This window comes from Glandiceps talaboti, chromosome 20, assembly GCF_964340395.1.
Source record: "Glandiceps talaboti chromosome 20, keGlaTala1.1, whole genome shotgun sequence".
NCBI lineage: Eukaryota > Metazoa > Hemichordata > Enteropneusta > Spengelidae > Glandiceps > Glandiceps talaboti.
The window spans coordinates 19,011,745-19,031,247 of NC_135568.1; the positions used below are offsets into that span (position 1 = coordinate 19,011,745).

Here is a 19,503-nt window from a genome sequence, read left to right on the forward strand (position 1 = left end):
TAATTATTGAAAGATGATGAATTATGCAAATTAAGCATTAATATTCTTTTCTACATCAACAAGCTTAAAAAAGGACACATCATGACATGCACATCTTTACCATCAATACATTTACTAAATTATTTGAAATTTAAAGCTTGCATTGTAAAAATGTTGCCTAATTAAAGTGATTATTTATGCAAATTAGACATCACGATTATAAAACTACTAAACAACTCCATCAAACACATATGATTTGTTACGGTTGATGGATGTACAAAGTTCCTAAATGAAATGAAGTATGCATTCTTAAGATATAGGCTAATGACTGAAAATCATTAATTATGTAAATTTAGGTGTGTGTGTGTGTGTGTGTGTGTGTGTGTGTGTGTGTGTGTGTAAATGACTTACAAGGTCAAAAACTGCCAGACTGATTGCCTTGGTGTGTGGTTGGGACGTTATTTTTGATATCCCTGTATTATAAGATCTGCCCCTTTATCATTATCTTTATATAAATGTAAATAAAAAAATCAATTTCATTCATTAGATACACAGAAATATTTGAGGGTATATGTTTTCTAGAAAGACCTTTTATGAAAACTTGTTGAGTTAAATTTAACATCTAACATTTTGACATTATGTGGACTTTCTTTGCTTTCATTTGTTACTGTTAATGACAACTGGTAAAACTCTATTTTTATGATAATGTTAAAAGTACAACTGGTAAAACTCACATTGTGACTTGAATGTTTTGACTTCAGTCAGGATCAGGAGAAGATGTTTATGTGGTTGAAACCAGTACAGAAAGCTTTACAGAAACGTCTTTGTTTCTGACTACGTCATTACCTCCAGTTCATTCCACTAGATCACGGGTAATTCAGTCATTCTGTCAAACATTCATAACAAATCATGGTATTGACAGTTTTTCCCTAATTATGCATGGCTCTGTTAAAGCTACCTGCATGATACTAGTATGCATGTCTGTCCTTATTGACAAGTTTTATCATTCATGTGGTATGTAGCTTTCTATGGTAGTGATAGGTGAACATTGTAAGTGAAAGGGCACTGTGGATTCACTTGATGTATATCTGAGGAAGTACATTCAATGGTGTACCCTTAGGCTGTACAGGTTATTACAGAATGCTTCATACTCAGAATTAATATGACTATCCAGCCATAGTAAATGATACAGGTCTTTAGTTCCCAATGGGGACTTATACGTTGGGTTCCATGTAAGCACCCTTTTTAGGCTTGTGTGTGTACAGGGTGCACACACACATATCTCTGGCATGCACCAACTGAGTTCTACCAAACCGGACACAACTGTATGTGAGACATATGCACGTTGCTTTTGTTCTGTGACTGAATCAAATATGGCTGAATGGCAGCCATATTTGTTGTCAAAATTTCACAATATGCATCATAACTTTGGATGTATAATGTGAAGTGAATCCATTCAAGTGTGTACACCCATATTATCAAATACAATCTTTCTTTTAAGACCTTGACCTTTGACTTTGAAAGTCTTTTAAGGTCAAATAGCCAAACTTGAGGTTCAGTAGTGCTATAGGGATCGCCCGGCGTCTGTGTGTGTGTGTGTGTGTGTGTGTGTGTGTGTGTGTGTGTGTGTGTGTGTGTGTGTGTGTGTGTGTGTGTGTGTGTGTGTGTGTGTGTGTGTGTGTGTGTGTGTGTGTGTGTGTGTGTGTGTGTGTGTGTGTGTGTGTGTGTGTGTGTGTGTGTGTGTGTGTGTGTGTGTGTGTGTGTGTGTGTGTGTGTGTGTGTGTGTGTGTGTGTGTGTAAACAACTTAAAGTCAAAAACTGCTGGACTGATTTGATATTTGGTGAGTCCATTACCTTGGGTGTCTAGTTGGGAAATTGTTCAAATCAAAAAGATCGCATCAATTCACAGGTGTGTGATTTGGGTCAAAAAATGTGATTTTTTGATCAAAAAACTTAAACTCAGCAACTACTGGGCAGATTGGTGCGAAAGTAGGTGGGAACATTCTTAAGGGGGTATAAAGTAACATTTCTTCATGACATGATGATTCCATCAGTGATATGCAAATTAGGGCTAAAAATGTGTCTTTTTGGTTAAAAATCTATAATTCCAAAACTACTGAGCAGATTAGGCTGAAATTTAATGGGAATGCATCTGGGGATGTATGGACAAAGAAATATTAAGCATACAATGATTCAATTAGTGATATGTAAATTAGGTGTAAAAATGTTCATTTTTGGTCACAACCAAATGGCAGTATATTTTGGTCAAATAACAACATCATCTGGTGGGCAAGTGAGTAAACATTCAAAAATGTATGCAAATACCCTGTATAACTTTGCCATATAACACATCAGTTGGGAATATGTCTTTGACTGAAGGATTGTTCACTACATGATGATTCCATCATCTATCTGTCTGTAATATGCAAATTAGGGCTAAAATGTGTCTGTTAGGTCAAAAATCTGCAATTCCAAAACTACTGAGCAGATTGGGCTGAAATGTAATGATGCATCTGGGGATGTATAGATGAACTATTAAGCATATAATGATCTCATCTGTGATATGCAAATTATGTGTAAAAATATTAATTTTGGTCAAAAATCAAATCTCAAGAAGTACTACGAGACTGAAATTTGATGAGATGTTTCTAGAAGTGATATTCTACAGATTTTGTCCAAAACATTTCAACATAATTGGCCCTAGCAACCATGACCACGCCCTTAGCAACAACCAACTAAAATAACATTATCTGGTGGGCGAGTGACTAAACATTCACAAAATGTATGCAAATATCCTTAGCAACCATGACCACACCCATAGCAATAGCCAAACAATTGTGTATATCTCAAAGATAACAACAGGGATTCTTAGAGAAGTGAACAAACATTCAAAAAATGTATGCAAGTGTGCCTAGCAACAAGACCATGTCCATAGCAACAACCAAATGATGATGTTTATCACAAAGATGACACCAGCTATTCATAGGCAAGTGAACGAACATTCAAAGAAATGTATGCAAATATATCTAGCAACATGGCCACGCCCATAGCAACAGCCAAATGATTGTGTATATTGCAAAGATAACAACAGGGCTGGATAGGCAATTGGATAATCATTCAGCAAATGAACACCTATACCTCGTCTGGATCAGCAGGTGAATAAACAATTTTAAAAACTGTACAGTTGTGCTACAATGCTATCGGCACTATTTTTATTATGTGTCTTCAATGAAACACCAACTGCGTAGCGATGCCTAATACATGAGCACGAGTATGACTTCAAAATCTAATCATAACATAACCGATATAGAGAATGGCACACGTACCGTAATAACGTAACCGATATGGAGAATGGCACACGTACCGTAATAACGTAACCGATATGGAGAATGGCACACATACCGTAATTAAAATATTATCTAAAGTCTCCACTCCATTGAGGAGTTATTAATATGGTGACACCTTTATTGTGGGGGAAACAAACACGTTTCTATCTGTTGACAGTGTATAACTTTCATCACCTTACATGGCCATCCCAAAATACCACATTTTCTCTGTGTCTGTAGCAAAGGAGCTATACACAACCAAATGGCAATGTTAAACAAAGGGATTGCAAGTCACAGGAAACAGCTGTTGAAGTGTCTGTCAATTTGAGAGGTTTTGTAGAGCGGAAAGGGTCTAATTATGCAAATGTGCCGTTTTCTCAGCTCTTTAATGAATAAATGTTAAGAAGTTCAAAAATATTTAGGTTGGCATCAGACTGTCCCAGGGAACGAAGAGATATTACGTTGGCAAGTGTAAAAGATGTTAATTTATGCTAAAAATGAAAATATACTGATTATTACAAGACATTGGGAGACAAACTGTGTAAACCCAGGGAACCTTTTTTAATTTAAGTACTAACGTTTCATTTACTGTAACAGTAGAAAAGATGACTATATATGACTGTTTGTTAAAATTAAATAATTTTAAGTGGAAACCAACAGAAAATGCAAATTATGGGTAAAAATAAGTCATGTGCTTGAAAATGAAAACAATCACCATGGAAACCACAACTTGAAATATAGAGTCAACATAAGTGTATTCATCTTGTCCTTACTGTGAAATACTATGTAGGAAACATGAGCCAATGGACCTGCATCTCATCCTAAACATGTATGATGAAGTGCAAATACTTAGATTTTATGATGTACAAATCTTTAGCCACCATGTGTTTGATAAGTGAAAACGGTAGTATACAGCAGTAAAGTCAGATAACAATGTACACAAACAATAAATCAGGACTCCATTTTATTGCCATGTAACTTCAAGAGAAATAGGTTTATTTTAGGCCAAAAAAAAAAATATGTCTGGTTCTGGTCAGCGCGCGCGTGCCCTGAATACCCCCGCGTCGATCCTTTTTTTCCCGATAATTTTTGCTTTCCCGTTCCTTATTTACAATTCCCCGTCGATCAACACTGTATGCAAGGCTAGCGGAAAAAATTTAACTCGTGTGATGGCGCACTTCTATTTGGTAACGGGTACCCTTTTCTTCTAGTACTGTTGCATACCCATAATCCCCCGTACGATATGTGTACGTAATATGTACGATGAGCGTGGTTGATGGGAATCACGGGAAATAGTGTGTTCACTGTGCTAGGTGGTAAACCGCTCACATGTTTCGAAAATGTCAGAAGTTTGAGTACGTCGTGAGCAATCGAAATATTGATATCAATTCAGCTGACTTTCGAGGTGTTCTTAGTTCTGGTGATCGTTTCGTTCTGCCTTCTGAATACAAAGATTTTCCTGTAGCGTAAGCAGTTAGCTCTGGATGTATGCGCTACGATGTTCGACACGTCTTTCCATCTGCGATGAGTTGGAAAGACGTGTCGAACATCGTACCGTATACAGACTGCGTATCAGACTGACGATGGACGGTGCTCGAAAGAAAACACTGCCTCCTCTACGTCCGTTGGACAGACCTATTTCTCGTTATTTAACGTTGCAAGTTGCACAATGACATTATACAGTGGTTGCAAGGCAAGACTCATTATCTTGGATGGGATTATAACTGCAAATCGGGATTATAACTGCAAATCACTGGGCGATAAGATAAATTTGTAAATGTGACTAGTGATGCCCTGATGGATGATTGATCCGCATCGTACAAAACTTGCCATACAACAGTGCCAACTTCCAGAGTTGTATGACATCTTCCGAGAGCATGTAAAGTGTCAAAAATGTGTATTTACTAATTTGCAAAAAAAAAAAAAAAAATTAGGGAAAAAAAAAAACGCGCGTCGTCGCACCACTTTAGAAAGTTTACCCTGACCAGAACCAGATTTTTAATTTTTTTTGGCCTTACTTAGTCTTGTACACCCTTTCTGTAAATGCAAAACAGTTTTACATCAACCAATATAAATTTATATAGCAGTGTATATAGTCCTGTAGGTTATTAGCCCCACGTGCATGTGTCCGCAGTGCGTGCATCCAGAGCCATATCTTGGACATTCATTGACCGATTTCTTTCAAACTTAGTAAATGGATAATAAACTATGACTTGCATATGCATGTCAATTTGTTTTGGGATATGATGCATTTTATCCAACTTAGGGCCATTTTTTGGTCAAAAAGTGTGTATCAGGCTGCCAGGCATAAAGTGTATAGCAGGCTGCCAGGCATAAAGTGTCTATCAGGCTGCCCTGGGCATAAAGTGTATAGCAGGCTGCCCTGGGCATAAAGTGTATAGCAGGCTGCCAGGCATAAAGTGTATAGCAGGCTGCCCGGGGCATAAAGTGTATAGCAGGCTGCCAGGCATAAAGTGTATAGCAGCCTGCCTGGCACAATGTGTATAGCAGGCTGCCGAGCACAAAGTGTATAGCAGGCTGCCAGGCACAAAGTGTATAGCAGGCTGCCAGGCATAAAGTGTATAGCAGGCTGCCTGGCATAAAGTGTCTATCAGGCTGCCAGGCACAAAGTGTATAGCAGGCTGCCAGGCATAAAGTGTCTAGCAGGCTGCCTGGCACAATGTGTATAGCAGGCTGCCAGGCATAAAGTGTCTAGCAGGCTGCCAGGCACAAAGCATTTGTAACATATTCTCTTTGAATTCCCTGGCATAGGCGTATGAAAAATCAGTTATTACCCAATATCACCCCTTCCTTCCTTTGCTCATTTGTATCACCATTCATGCTAATTCCACATAGAGACATGGGTTGTAAAACTAATGTGTCTCTGTGGGGAAATGCCACTCAAGGTGCTATTCTTTTGTCCTAGGGGTCCGGTAGTGGAGATGAAATGGTGGATATTCCTGAAACACCAAAACCTAAAGAGGAAGAAAAAACAGTAGGTTACCATTCAATCTGATATTTCATTATTTTGTCAATTAATTACTGTGTATGTACAATACAACTATATACAGTATGATGTACAATACAACTAATTACAGTATGTGTTTACAATACAACTAATTACAGTGTATGTACAATACAACTAATTACAGTGTATGTACAATACAACTAATTACAGTGTATGTACAGTACAACTAATTACAGTGTATGTACAGTACAACTAATTACAGTATGATGTACAATACACCTAATTACAATATGTGTTTACAATACAACTAATTACAGTGTATGTACAGTACAACTAATTACAGTGTATGTACAATACAACTAATTACAGTATGTGTTTACAATACAACTAATTACAGTGTATGTACAGTACAACTAATTACAGTGTATGTACAATACAACTAATTACAGTGTATGTACAATACAATTAATTACAGTATGTGTTTACAGTGCAACTAACTACCGTGTATGTACAGTATACAACTAATTACAGTCTGTATACTGTACAAGTAATTAGTGTATGTACAATACAACTTATTACAGTGTATGTACAGTGCAAATAATTACAGTGTATGTATACAGTACAACTAATTAGTCTGTATACAGTACAACTAATTACAGTGTATGTACAGTGCAACTTATTACAGTGTATGTACAATACAACTAATTACAGTCTATGTATACACCACAACTTATTACAGTGTATGTACTGTGCAACTAATTACAGTGTATGTACAGTACAACTAATTACAGTGTATGTACAGTACAACTAATTAGTGTATGTACAATACAACTCATTACAGTGTATGCATGATGCACCTAATTACAGTCTGTATGTATACAGTACTACTAATTACAGTCTGTATACACTACATCTAATTACAGTGTATCTACAATGTAACTTATTACAGTCTGTATATATACACTACAACTAATTACAGTGTATGTACAATACAACTAATTACAGTCTGTATACAATACAACTAATTACAGTCTGTATACAGTACAACTAATTACAGTGTATGTACAATACAACTAATTACAGTCTGTATACAATACAACTAATTACAGTGTATCTACAATGCAACTAATTACAGTGTATGTACAATACAACTAATTACAGTCTGTATACAGTACAACTAATTACAGTGTATGTACAATACAACTAATTACAGTCTGTATACAATACAACTAATTACAGTGTATCTACAATGCAACTAATTACAGTGTATGTACAATACAACTAATTACGGTCTGTATACAGTACAACTAATTACAGTCTGTATACAATACAACTAATTACAGTCTGTATACAATACAACTAATTACAGTCTGTATACAATACAACTAATTACAGTCTGTATACAGTACAACTAATTACAGTGTGTGTGTTTACTGTTAGGAAGAACCAGTGGTAGGAATACCGGGAGAGAAAGGAGCCAAGGGAGAAGAGGGAGCTAAAGGAGACCGGGGTGCACCAGGTATGGGGTTTCTAGCACAACTGAAGTGAAGTTTAGTAGTTCTATAGGCACAGATATAGAAAAGTGATTCAAATATAGCATATACAAGATACAAAAAATGATGTAAATATAGCAACAATAACACACCCATGGCAACCACCAGATGATGAAGTATATTGCAAAGATAACAAGGATAAATCAGCAAGTGAATATATGGATGGTTGACTTAAATTCAAAAACCGCCAGACTGATTGCCTTGGTATTTTATGGGGACATTACTTTTGGTGTTTAGTTGGGAAATTGTTTACAGGTGTGTGCTTTTTATTCAAAAAACTTAAAACTAGAAAATTACAAGGCAGATTGGTCTGAAATTTGGTGGGAACATTCTTGGTGTGTAGATTAAGACTTGTTCATAACATGATGATTCCATCAGTGATATGCAAATTAGGGCCAACATGTGTCTTTTTGGTCAAAAATCTTTAATTCCAAAACTACTGAGCAGATTGGGCTGAAATTTAACGGGCTGCATCTAGGGGTGTATACTAGATGATCTCAATGGCGGTATGCAAATTAGGTGTAAAAATGGGAAGTTTGATTAAAAACTTGTGTCTCAAAAAGTACTTGGTCAATGAATGAGACTGAAATTTGGTGAGATGTTGCTAGAAGTGTTATTCCGCAGATTTGTCAGAATTGGCCTTACCAACAAACAAATGTCAGTATATTTTGCTAAAATCACATCATCTGGTAGGTAAGTGAGAAAACATTCAAAAAATGACTGCAAATATCCCTTGCAACCATGAGCATGCCCATAGCAACTGCCAAATGATTGTATTTCACAAAGTTAATGTAGATTCTTAAATAACCGCATATATTGTAAAGATTACAGCAGGGATTAATAGACAAGTTAATGAACATTCAAAAAGTGTGTGTAAATATACCTAGCAACAAGACCACATGCATAGCAACAGACAAATGATGACATATTTTGCGAAGATAACAAAATAATCATTCAATGAATATAAATATACCTAGCAACAAGACCATGCCCATAGCAACAGATCGCAACATATGATGTATATCACAAAGATAACAACAGGGATTCATAGACAAATGAACAAACATTTACAAAATGTATACAAATATGTCTAGCTACATGACCACTTCATTGCAACTGCCAAATGATCGGGTGGTATATTGCCAAGATAACAACAAGGCTGGATAGATACATACACATCTCTGATAGACTGCCATTTAAACAGGTTTTGTTTTTGGCTATAGAAACTATCAAGTGACACTAATTTTGATTTTCAGATTTTGCAGACAGATATACATGTTTAATTTAATGTATCTTTTGTTAGTCCCCGCCAGACTAAGTCCGGGATGGGGACTAATGGATTGGGTTCCGTCCATCTGGAGCCGTTTCTTGGAGATGACTGGACTGATTTATTTCAAACTTTGTACATAGGCAACATACTATGGCATACATATGCATATCAATTTTTTCCATGATACAATTTAATATGGCCGCCTAGCAGCCATTTTGTTTGCTAATTTTCCCTGTCCAAAGCCATAACTCAGACATGCTTGAACAGATCTCATTCAAAGTTGGTATTAGGACAGTGTTCTATGACATACATGTGCATATTCATTGTTGTTGTGATACGATCCAATATGGCCACCTAGTAACCATTCTGTTTGTGAATTTTCCATTTCCAAAGCCATAACTCAGACATGCTTGAACAGATCTCATTCAAAGTTGGTATTAGCACAGTGTTCTATGACATACATGTACATATCCATTTTTGTCGTGATACGATCCAATATGGCTGCCTGGCAGCCATTTTGTTGGCGCAGTTTGTATAAGACATAACTCGGACATGCTTGAACAGGTTCCCCCCCCCCCCCCCCCCCCCCCCCCCAGTTTTCATGTCCAAAGACATAACTCAGACATGCTTGAACAGGTCCCCACCCCACCCGACCCATCCTTTATTGTTGAATGGTTTATTCCATCATGTCATGATATAGTGATATCAAGAAAATGACAATGTAAACTGCCAGTTCCTTAAAACCCAATCTTAGCGGGTACTATGTCATTCTCAATGACTTGTTGTTGAATGGTTTATTCCGTCACGTCATCTTGAAGAGTAGGCATGTCCCATGTCCAACGAGGAGACACAACATGAGTAGGCATGTGCCATGTCCAACGAGCAGACACAACATATCTAAGTCTGTTTGATTTAGGTTCACAAGTGTTGTTGCGTGATCAGAGTAGTGATATCAAGAAAATGACAACATAAACTGCCATTTCCTTAAAACCCAATCATAGCGGGGGCTATGTCATTCTCAATGACTTGTTGTTATAGTGTTATGCCAATGAAGAGGATTTTATTTTTGTCCAACAGGTGTTCCAGGCATATCACCTCCATTTGTAGCAGCTCCTAAAGGTAACAACTACATACAATGAATCAATCAATCAATCAATCAATCAATCAATCAATAAGTTATTGATAACAATCACACATTATTCATAGAGGATCAGTCACAAGATATTTGTAATAATTAGAGAATAATTAGAGGTGGAGGTATGTAAGGGTACCTAAAAGAATAAACTGAGACCATGAACTGAGAGTCTCAATTTGCAAAAAATGAGCCATCTAGACCAATCTTAGTTTGCCAGTCTCAGATGGTGAAATAAACCTGTCTAGCTGAGACTAATCTCAGTTTGCAAAAATTCATGATCTGAGACCAGTCTCAGATGCCAAAAAACGTCGTCAATCTGAGACCAGTGTCAGTTCGCAAAATATCATGATCTGAGATAGTCTAGCTGCTAGACCTCGGATGTTCTTCCGATACAATACGACACACGAACGAACATCGCTATCGAGGATGGAACATCCGAGGTCTAGCAAAAGTCATCTCTGCAGTTCAGGGATGTAAATAACTGCAAATCAAATAACCACATTGGTGACAAGCACAAGCAGAGGACAATAGGTACATTGTAATTTTGTCATGCATATTCATATGCTTGTAAAAATAACCACAATTGCCTTAACTGAAATGTGTGAATGATGTCAATAGAGGGTTTTTGACTATATTAACATATATATATATATATGCATACATGGTCCAACCCATGGCCATATGTCATCTCAATGGAATGTCAAGACTGAAAATGACATTAGCTGTATGTTTGGGTAAGCCCTCACTGTGAACTTCGTTGTCTTATCGTATTGAAAGAAAGCCTGAATGTCTAGCAGCAAGACTAGATCTGAGACTGCTCCATCATAGCTGGCAAAAAAGGCAGTCTAGATGGCAAACACCAGTCTCAGATGATAAAAAAATTGATCTGGGATGGCAACAAAGGTGAGTCTAGCTGCTAGACCCCTTGGACTATTCTGTTTACTGTATTGGCAAATAGCCAGAAGGGATCTAGCATAATTTGAGAAATCCATTGACCTAATTTACATGTTGTAGGCTGGGCAATGTATGTGTACATGCAGTGTTCTCCCAGAGGGTTTTCATGTATCAGGCCCGATATCCTTTAATTTTTGCCGATACGTGATCAGTTGTCCTGATACGCTATCAGATTGCTTAGGGTTCGGTAAATTGCATGTTGACATTGTTCATCTGTCACTCTGTCAGCTGATGCCTTTGTTGTTTTCAATGTATACTTGCAACGTTTGTATTGATCCTTCACACATACATGTAAGCAGCAAGTAAAACTAAAGAGTTTCTAATTAGTTCAAACAACTATTCAACCCTCTACCACTACCAGACAAATTTCATTGAAGTTTGCTGTCAGTATTGTTTTCGATAGGAATAAAATGCATAAACCCGCTAATGGTAGTGTGATTCACACTATGGTACAAGTTTTCGGTAAATCAAAGGCAAAACCGGCCTATCCGTAATGTTGGTTCGGTCGTAGATGATGAAGTATGTTGCCAAGATAACATCAGGGATTCATAGACAAGTGAACTAACATTCAAAAATGTATGCAAATATGTCTAGCAACATGACCACACCAATAGCAACAGCCAAATGATTGTGTATATTGCAAAGATAACAACAGGGGTTAATAGGCAACTGGATAATCATTCAGCAAATGAACACCTATAGCTAGCATGGATTAGCATGTCATTGGTGATATTTTTTGGCTACTAGCATGGATGTATTAGGTATGGGGATACATCTATGCTACTAGTAATGTTTGCTGCATTTACTATCTTTGGTAAAGTCTTCCATGTTCACAATGGTCTCAATAATATAGTCTCAGATCACGATTTTTGCAAACCAAGACTTCTCTGGTAGATGTTTTTTTTGCCATCTGAGACTGGCAAACTGGTCTCAGATGGCTGTTTTTTGGCAAACTGAGACTTTTAGTTCATGGTCTCAGTTTAACATTTTAGGAACCCTTGCATACCACACTATAAAATGCCAACTAACCAAATATCAATTCTGTGAATACAAAAGGTGATGAAGGTGATCCAGGTTTACCAGGACCAGAAGGTCCTCAGGGATTACCAGGTGTTGCAGGACCACCAGGTGCAACAGGTCAGAAAGGTGATACAGGGTTACAGGGGGAAAGTGGACAAAAAGGAGAGCAGGTCAGTATTATATAGCATAGTTTTGTATGTTGTGTTAAAGGTGAATACCATAAACCTACATGTATTTTGTTTGATATGTAAACCACCTCCCATTCTGGTTATAATACAAAATTTGTTCTGTCAAACAAGCTGTGAGAGTTTCCAACAGGTATATAAAATGTGTATAGAAACTACTATTCTACTTGACTTAAAAGCTTAGTTATATAAGCACTTACTTACACATTGATGTATGTGTGCGTGTGCGTGCGTGCATGCATGCGTGTGTGTGTGTGTGTCTGCCTGTCTGTGTGTGTATATCTGTATATGTATGTATATGTGTGTGTGTGTGTGTGTGTGTGTGTGTGTCCATCTATCTCTGCTTATACGTCACCTGTCACCAATCTCGCATTCTGATTGGTCGAGAGCCCTGCAGATACACAGGCGTATTTTTCACCAACAGCCATATTTGTGCTTGTTGTATCACATGATCACTGCCCGTCCCCTGGTAAACAAATCTATCAGACAACTAGAGATCAAGCTATAACCAGCATTTCCAGTGTCAAATTTGTTGTCAATCGAACAAAATATCACCGTTGTATACATTGTAACAAGTCTTTGAACTGTACTTTTCATGTCACAGGGAAAGTAAAAAATTCCACACACAACCGTGAAAGTCCAGTGACGGCAAACGCACGGTCGTCACGCGATCGTAAACATGAATTCCTAAATTTATGAAGGATATCAAAATTACCACCACAGAGGTGCAATTTTTGCTTAACTAGAACAACAAAGCATATCACGAATATTATGTACATTTAATGAAATACAGTACGCAAAACAAAGACGCACTCATTTTTCAGCTGATGGTTATAAGTTTGAATATATCGCTGAGTGATATGCAAATAGTAAACATTACGTCATACTACTGAGCAAACGCGCACTCTGATTGGATGATAAAGTTAAGGCTGACATGTAAACAACCGCATTGCAGTTATCAGAGAGGTGTGTGATACTACACTCAACAGTAAAACGTGGAAGTGATTTTATTTTAAATTGAAACAGCATTTTTAGACATTCAAAAATGAATTCATAGTCGCAGGTGACGTATAAGTGTGTTATTTGCCAAATACTGTTCCATATCTTGCTGCTTGAGGTAATTTTTCTGGTATAACGGCTCGCCTCCGGTTCTCCGATATACCAGAAAAATTACCTCTCGCAGCAAGATATGGAACAGTATTTGGCAAATAACATATACTTATGTCTGTCTGTCTGTTTCTTTGTTTGTGTCTCTCCCATGCATCCATGTAGATGTCTTTGATTAATTGAAGATACTAGGTTCGCAGTATTTGTAATGACTCACCCAGTGTTCTGACATTGTATTGTAGGGATCACCTGGTGAAGGTATAGCTGGTTCACCTGGTTCACAGGGTCCTATTGGACCACCAGGTCCACCTGGTGACCCAGGGACCACTGAAATTGAAGATGAAGAGTTTATCAGCATACCAGGAGCAAAGGGAGAAAAGGTGACCAATATTATGTAGTCTATTTAGAGGAAATTACATTCTCTAAATATTGAAAAGACAAATAATCATCTGTCTTGGAATTTTGGAAAATTAAAAAAAAAAATCTATCCCTGGCTTGGTGTAAAACCGTAATGTCTTATCCTTTTGTAGATCTCTATGTGTTGATTACAATGTTGAAATTCATCTCTTTCTATGTGTTGATTACAATGTTGAAATTCATCTCTTTCTATGTGTTGATTACAATGTTGAAATTCATCTATTTCTGTGTGTTGATTACAATGTTGAAATTCATCTATTTCTGTGTGTTGATTACAATGTTGAAATTCATCTGTTTCTATTTGCTGACAATAGTCCACAGGACTGGTTAAATCAAAATGGATATGCAGTTCAGTGTCCACGGACTGCTTACATTCTTCCTTATATAGAGTAGACTTATTTGCTATAAAATTTAGCCATCACATTGTTTATGACATGATGAGCTCTTCAGTAATCTGCAAATTAGGTGTAAAAAATGCATCTTTTTTTGTCAGAATTCTGTAATTCCAAAACTACAGAGCAGATTGGGCTGAAATTTACTGAGGATGCATCTAGAGATGTGTAGATGGAGGTGTATTCATTTGGTTTAGTTTCACTTGTGTTTTGCTAAACTGTTTTGTTCAAACATGCACAGACATACACATATATACACATACACCCATACACACACATATACACATACAGACATACAGTCATATACACGCATCCATACATTCATACATACATACATATACACACACATACATACATACATACATACATACACATACGCACACATACATACATACATACATACATACATATACACACACATACATACATACATACATACATACACAAACGCACACATACACATACACTCATACACAGACATACATATACACATATACATACACATAAAAAACTTACACATACACAGAGTCACAATAAATTTTAGTGAACATGTATTGTGGGTGACTCACAAAAGATATGCAAGTAAAAAGACAATATTTGAATGCTAAAACTAAACTTTGTTCATTATCTTTATCTTGATAGGGTGATACAGGAAGTAAAGGTTCTGCGGTAAGTCAAACTTGTCTTTGAAATCATCTGATAATCTTGTGTATGGATAAGATGCTATACTCCCTGCAAGTTGAGGAAGTATGAAGGGCTGTTATGTTGTGCCACTATAGCTCTATGCCAGGGGGAATAATTGCACAGTTTGAGCACCGTGTAGGAGATCAATTGAAAGCTAACATTATATAGTGACCTTTGACCTTTGGAGATTGACACGCCATCTTATGATATTACATTTTGTATGGATAAAGTTATTGAGAAATTGATACAGCTGTACTTTGACAAATTCTTGGATTATGTTGTCATAGTTTCATGAAAATGTCTTTCAGTGTATTCAGATTGTATTATAGTGTCTATTTTGTATTCTATAGGGTGTGCCTGGTGCTGAAGGTCCCCCTGGTGGTTCTGGTATTCCAGGACCACAGGGAGAGAAGGTGAGTCACAGATTTTTTCTACTAAATTGTCTTTCATGTATTTTCCAGTACAATGGGCTCTGTCCGTCTGTCTGTGCATGCATGTTTGTGTCTGTCAGTCCATACTAAATATGTCATTTCTCAGACGTGCAATATCCTTATTTCTTTCAAACTTGACACAAAGGTGACATGTGCATGTCAATTTGTTTTTTAGTACAACTGAACTGATCAGGTTCATTAGTGCTTATGGCATTGTGCGGTGTCTGTCTGTCTGTCTGTTTGTGTGTTTGTGTGTGTGTTTGTGCAAATGACTTAACTCAAATACCGCTAGGCCAATTGTTTTGATATTGGATAGGGATGTTCCCTTTGATGTCTAGTTGGGAAATTGTTCAAAGCAAAATGATTGCATCACACAGGTGTGTGATTTCAGTAAAAATATGTCATTTTTGGTAGAAAATAGATAAATGATAATACTTTCAGAAAATATATGTAAATATGTCTAGCAACAGCAAAACGATGGCACAGGGCTGAATAGGCAATTGGATTAACATTCAGCAAATGAACACCTATTGTTAGCATGGATCAGCAGGTGGATAAACATTTTTAGCACAACTAAACTGATAAGGTTCGGTAGTGCCATAGGCATCACTAAGTGTGTGTGTGTGTGTGTGTGTGTGTGTGTGTGTGTGTGTGTGTGTGTGTGTGTGTGTGTGTGTGTGTGTGCGGGTGTGTGTGTGTGTGTGCGTGCGGCGGGCGGGCGTGCGTGCGTGCGTGTGTGTGTGTGTACCGATTGGCATGATATTTGGTGGGTATATTACCGTGGGTGGCTAGTTGGGAAATTGTTCAAATCAAATGATCTTACCACCAGTGTGTGATTTGGGTCAAAAAGTGAGATTTTTGGTCAAAAACTTAAACAGAAAAACTACTGGGCAGATTGGTCTGAAATATGGTGAGAACATTCTTAAGGGTGTTTAGATTAAGAATTGTTCATGACATGATTATCCCATCAATGGTATGCTAATTAGGGCTAAAAATGTGTCTTATTGGTCAAAAATCTTTAATTCCAAAACTACTGAGCAGATTGGGCTGAAATTTAATGAGGATGCATCTGGAGGTGTATAGATGAAGAAATATTAAGCATATAACCATCTCACCTATGATATGCAAATTAGGTGTAAAAATGTGAATTTTGGTCAAAAACTCATCTCAAAAAGTACTAGGTCAATTAGACTGAAGCTTGTTAATGTAGATTTTCTTCAAAACATTTTGACACAATTGGCCCTAGCAGTGTTGCAGCCAGAGAGGGTTTTGGGGTCATTTGACACACATTTTTTGCACCTGACCCACAATTTTGGAAGTGACGGGTCATAGATGACCCACACTAAAATTGTATGCAAATATGTTTAGCAACATGACCACACCTATAGCAACAGCCAAATGATCGTGTATATTGCATAGATAACAACAGGGTTGGATAGGCAACTGCATAATCATTCAGCAAATATCTAGCATGGGTCAGCATGTGGGTAAATATTTTGAAAAACTGTACAGTTGTGCTACAACGCTATAGGCGCGTTTTTGTAATGTCCCACAAAAATTGTATGATGACCCAGAAAAATGAAAGTTTCGGGACACTATGTCCCACTCTGTGAAAAGGCTGGCTGCAACACTGCCCTAGCAACCATGACCATGCCCTTAGCAAAAGTGATTCTTAGACAAGTGAACAAACTTTCAAAAAGTTTGCAAATATGCCAAGCAACAAGGATACCCATAGCAACAGCCAAATAATGACTTATTTTACAAAGATAGCAGGGGTTAATAGGCAATTGAATAATTATTCAAAAAATGTATGTAAATGTATAGCAACAAGACTACACCAATAGCAACCACCAAATGATCATGTATATGTGCTTAAACATACGGGTATAGTTCTTCAGAGCTCTCTGTTTGAAAAGAGCACGAACACAGACAACGATGTTAGCATTATTGTTTGGTTGTTCTCTTTCTTTAAATTTGAACATTGAGTGTATATATTGTAAGATGGATTCTGATTGGCTACTCGTAAGTATGAGATTTGGTACGGGAACGCCTGTGGTGTTGTGTCAGATGTATGTAACGAGTGTTTACAAAAGAACAAACAACAGTAAACATAACAGTAAACATAACAGTAAACATAACAGTAAACATAACAGTAAACATAACAGCCAAAAGAGAAATTGTGAAGTGTACAATACATCAGATTTAATCAGATTGACTCAATCCATCCATCAATCCATCCATCAATCCATCCATCCATCCATCCATCAATCCATCCATCCATCCATCCATCCATCCATCCATCCATCCATCCATTCATCTCCCATCAATCCATCCATCCATCCATTCATCCATCTCCCATCAATTCATCCATCCATTCATCTCCCATCAATCCATCCATCCATCCATTCATCCATCTCCCATCAATTCATCCATCCATTCATCTCCCATCAATCCATCCATCCATCCATCCATCCATCCATTCATCCATCTCCCATCCATCTCCCATCAATTCATCCATCCATTCATCTCCCATCAATCCATCCATCCATCCATTCATCCATAAATACTGAGTATAATGCCCTCTTAAATAGTTATAATTTTGTACAGACAATCAACACCCCAACTAGAATCGCCACCACTACAGAAACAATTATTGACCACGTAATAACTAATATCACAGATTATTTAATTGATTGTGGGAGTATTGACACTGATATCACCGACCACTTCCCAGTTTTCGCAAAAATCAATCATTTTGAGTATGTATTTAACGCTAATTCAACCTTCTTCAAATGTGATTTTTCAAAGTATAATTGTGAGGCATTTCTGTCTGATCTCAGCAACATTTCCTGGCAACCAGTTTTTGACTGCTCTGACCCAAATAATGCTTACACTGCTTTCTGTAATATATTCTATCAACTTTCCTCGAAACACGCCCCAATTAAGCACTTTAACATTAAAGGTTCTGGATTTCGCAAGCCATGGCTATCAAAGGGCTTGCTAATTTCGACCAGGACTAAACACAAATTATTCTCAAAAGTAAAGAAATCACCCAATAATAGCGATATCAGGAACAAATACAAATTATATCGTAACATACTGACAAAACTTCTCAAATCAGCGAAAAGGCACTATTACCACATTAAGTTTCTGTCCAATACAGGAAACACAAACAAAATTTGGAAAACAATTAACGAGATTTTAAACAAAAATAGCAAAAACTTGTCATCCCCAAAACAAATAAAAGCCTGTGACCATACTGATGTACTCTTGACAGAAAGCAGTGACATAGCTGAAACTTTTAATGACTTCTTTTCAAATATTGGACCTAATCTTGCAGCAAATATAAATTCTCCCGAAAGTTTTGATAGTTACCTTACTGACAATTACCCCAATTCAATCTTTTTTCGTCCAGTTAATGAAAACGATGTTGCCAAGGAAATCAGTCGCTTAGATCCCCGGAAAGCTATGGGACACGATCATATTCATCCTAAACTCATCATTGATTCTGTTCATTACATTTCTCGTCCACTAACCCACATTATTAACTGTTCTCTCACTGAAGGCATATTTCCAGACCCACTCAAATTTGCAAAAATATCACCAATCTACAAGAAAGGCTCAGTGCTTGAAGCCAGTAACTATAGGCCCATTTCTATTCTACCGATACTCAGTAAGGTTTTCGAATCAATTGTACATGACCAGCTAACCACTTTCCTCGACAAATTTAATGTTATTATAAATACCCAATATGGATTTCGAAAAAAATATAGTACAAAACTTGCTTTAGCTGATTTGGTTTCAGACATTACAGACAAAATGGACAACGGTCTAATTACATTTGGCATCTTTATTGACCTTAAAAAGGCTTTTGATACTATTGACCACCAAATTCTACTCAAAAAACTTTCTTACTATGGAATCAGAGGTGTACCTCTCCGCTGGTTCCAAAGCTATCTGGAAAATCGTCAACAGGTTGTTAATATCAACGGCTTCACTTCAAACCCAAGACAGATCAAATGTGGCATACCGCAAGGATCTATCTTGGGACCTATCCTTTTCTTGATTTATATTAACGATAT

At 37.1% G+C, this 19,503-nt stretch overlaps 1 protein-coding gene across 1 annotated transcript in view; it reads left to right on the forward strand.

Moving 5' to 3' along the window:
• LOC144450641 (uncharacterized) overlaps nt 1–19,503 on the forward strand; it is a 166,898-nt gene that overhangs the window by 35,784 nt on the left and 111,611 nt on the right. Inside the window, exons 5-11 of the mRNA XM_078141285.1 lie at nt 6,232–6,300; nt 7,714–7,792; nt 10,174–10,215; nt 12,242–12,375; nt 13,740–13,877; nt 14,949–14,975; nt 15,341–15,403. Of these exons, the coding sequence (XP_077997411.1) occupies nt 6,232–6,300; nt 7,714–7,792; nt 10,174–10,215; nt 12,242–12,375; nt 13,740–13,877; nt 14,949–14,975; nt 15,341–15,403 (552 nt within the window). The remainder of the gene's footprint in view (nt 1–6,231; nt 6,301–7,713; nt 7,793–10,173; nt 10,216–12,241; nt 12,376–13,739; nt 13,878–14,948; nt 14,976–15,340; nt 15,404–19,503) is intronic.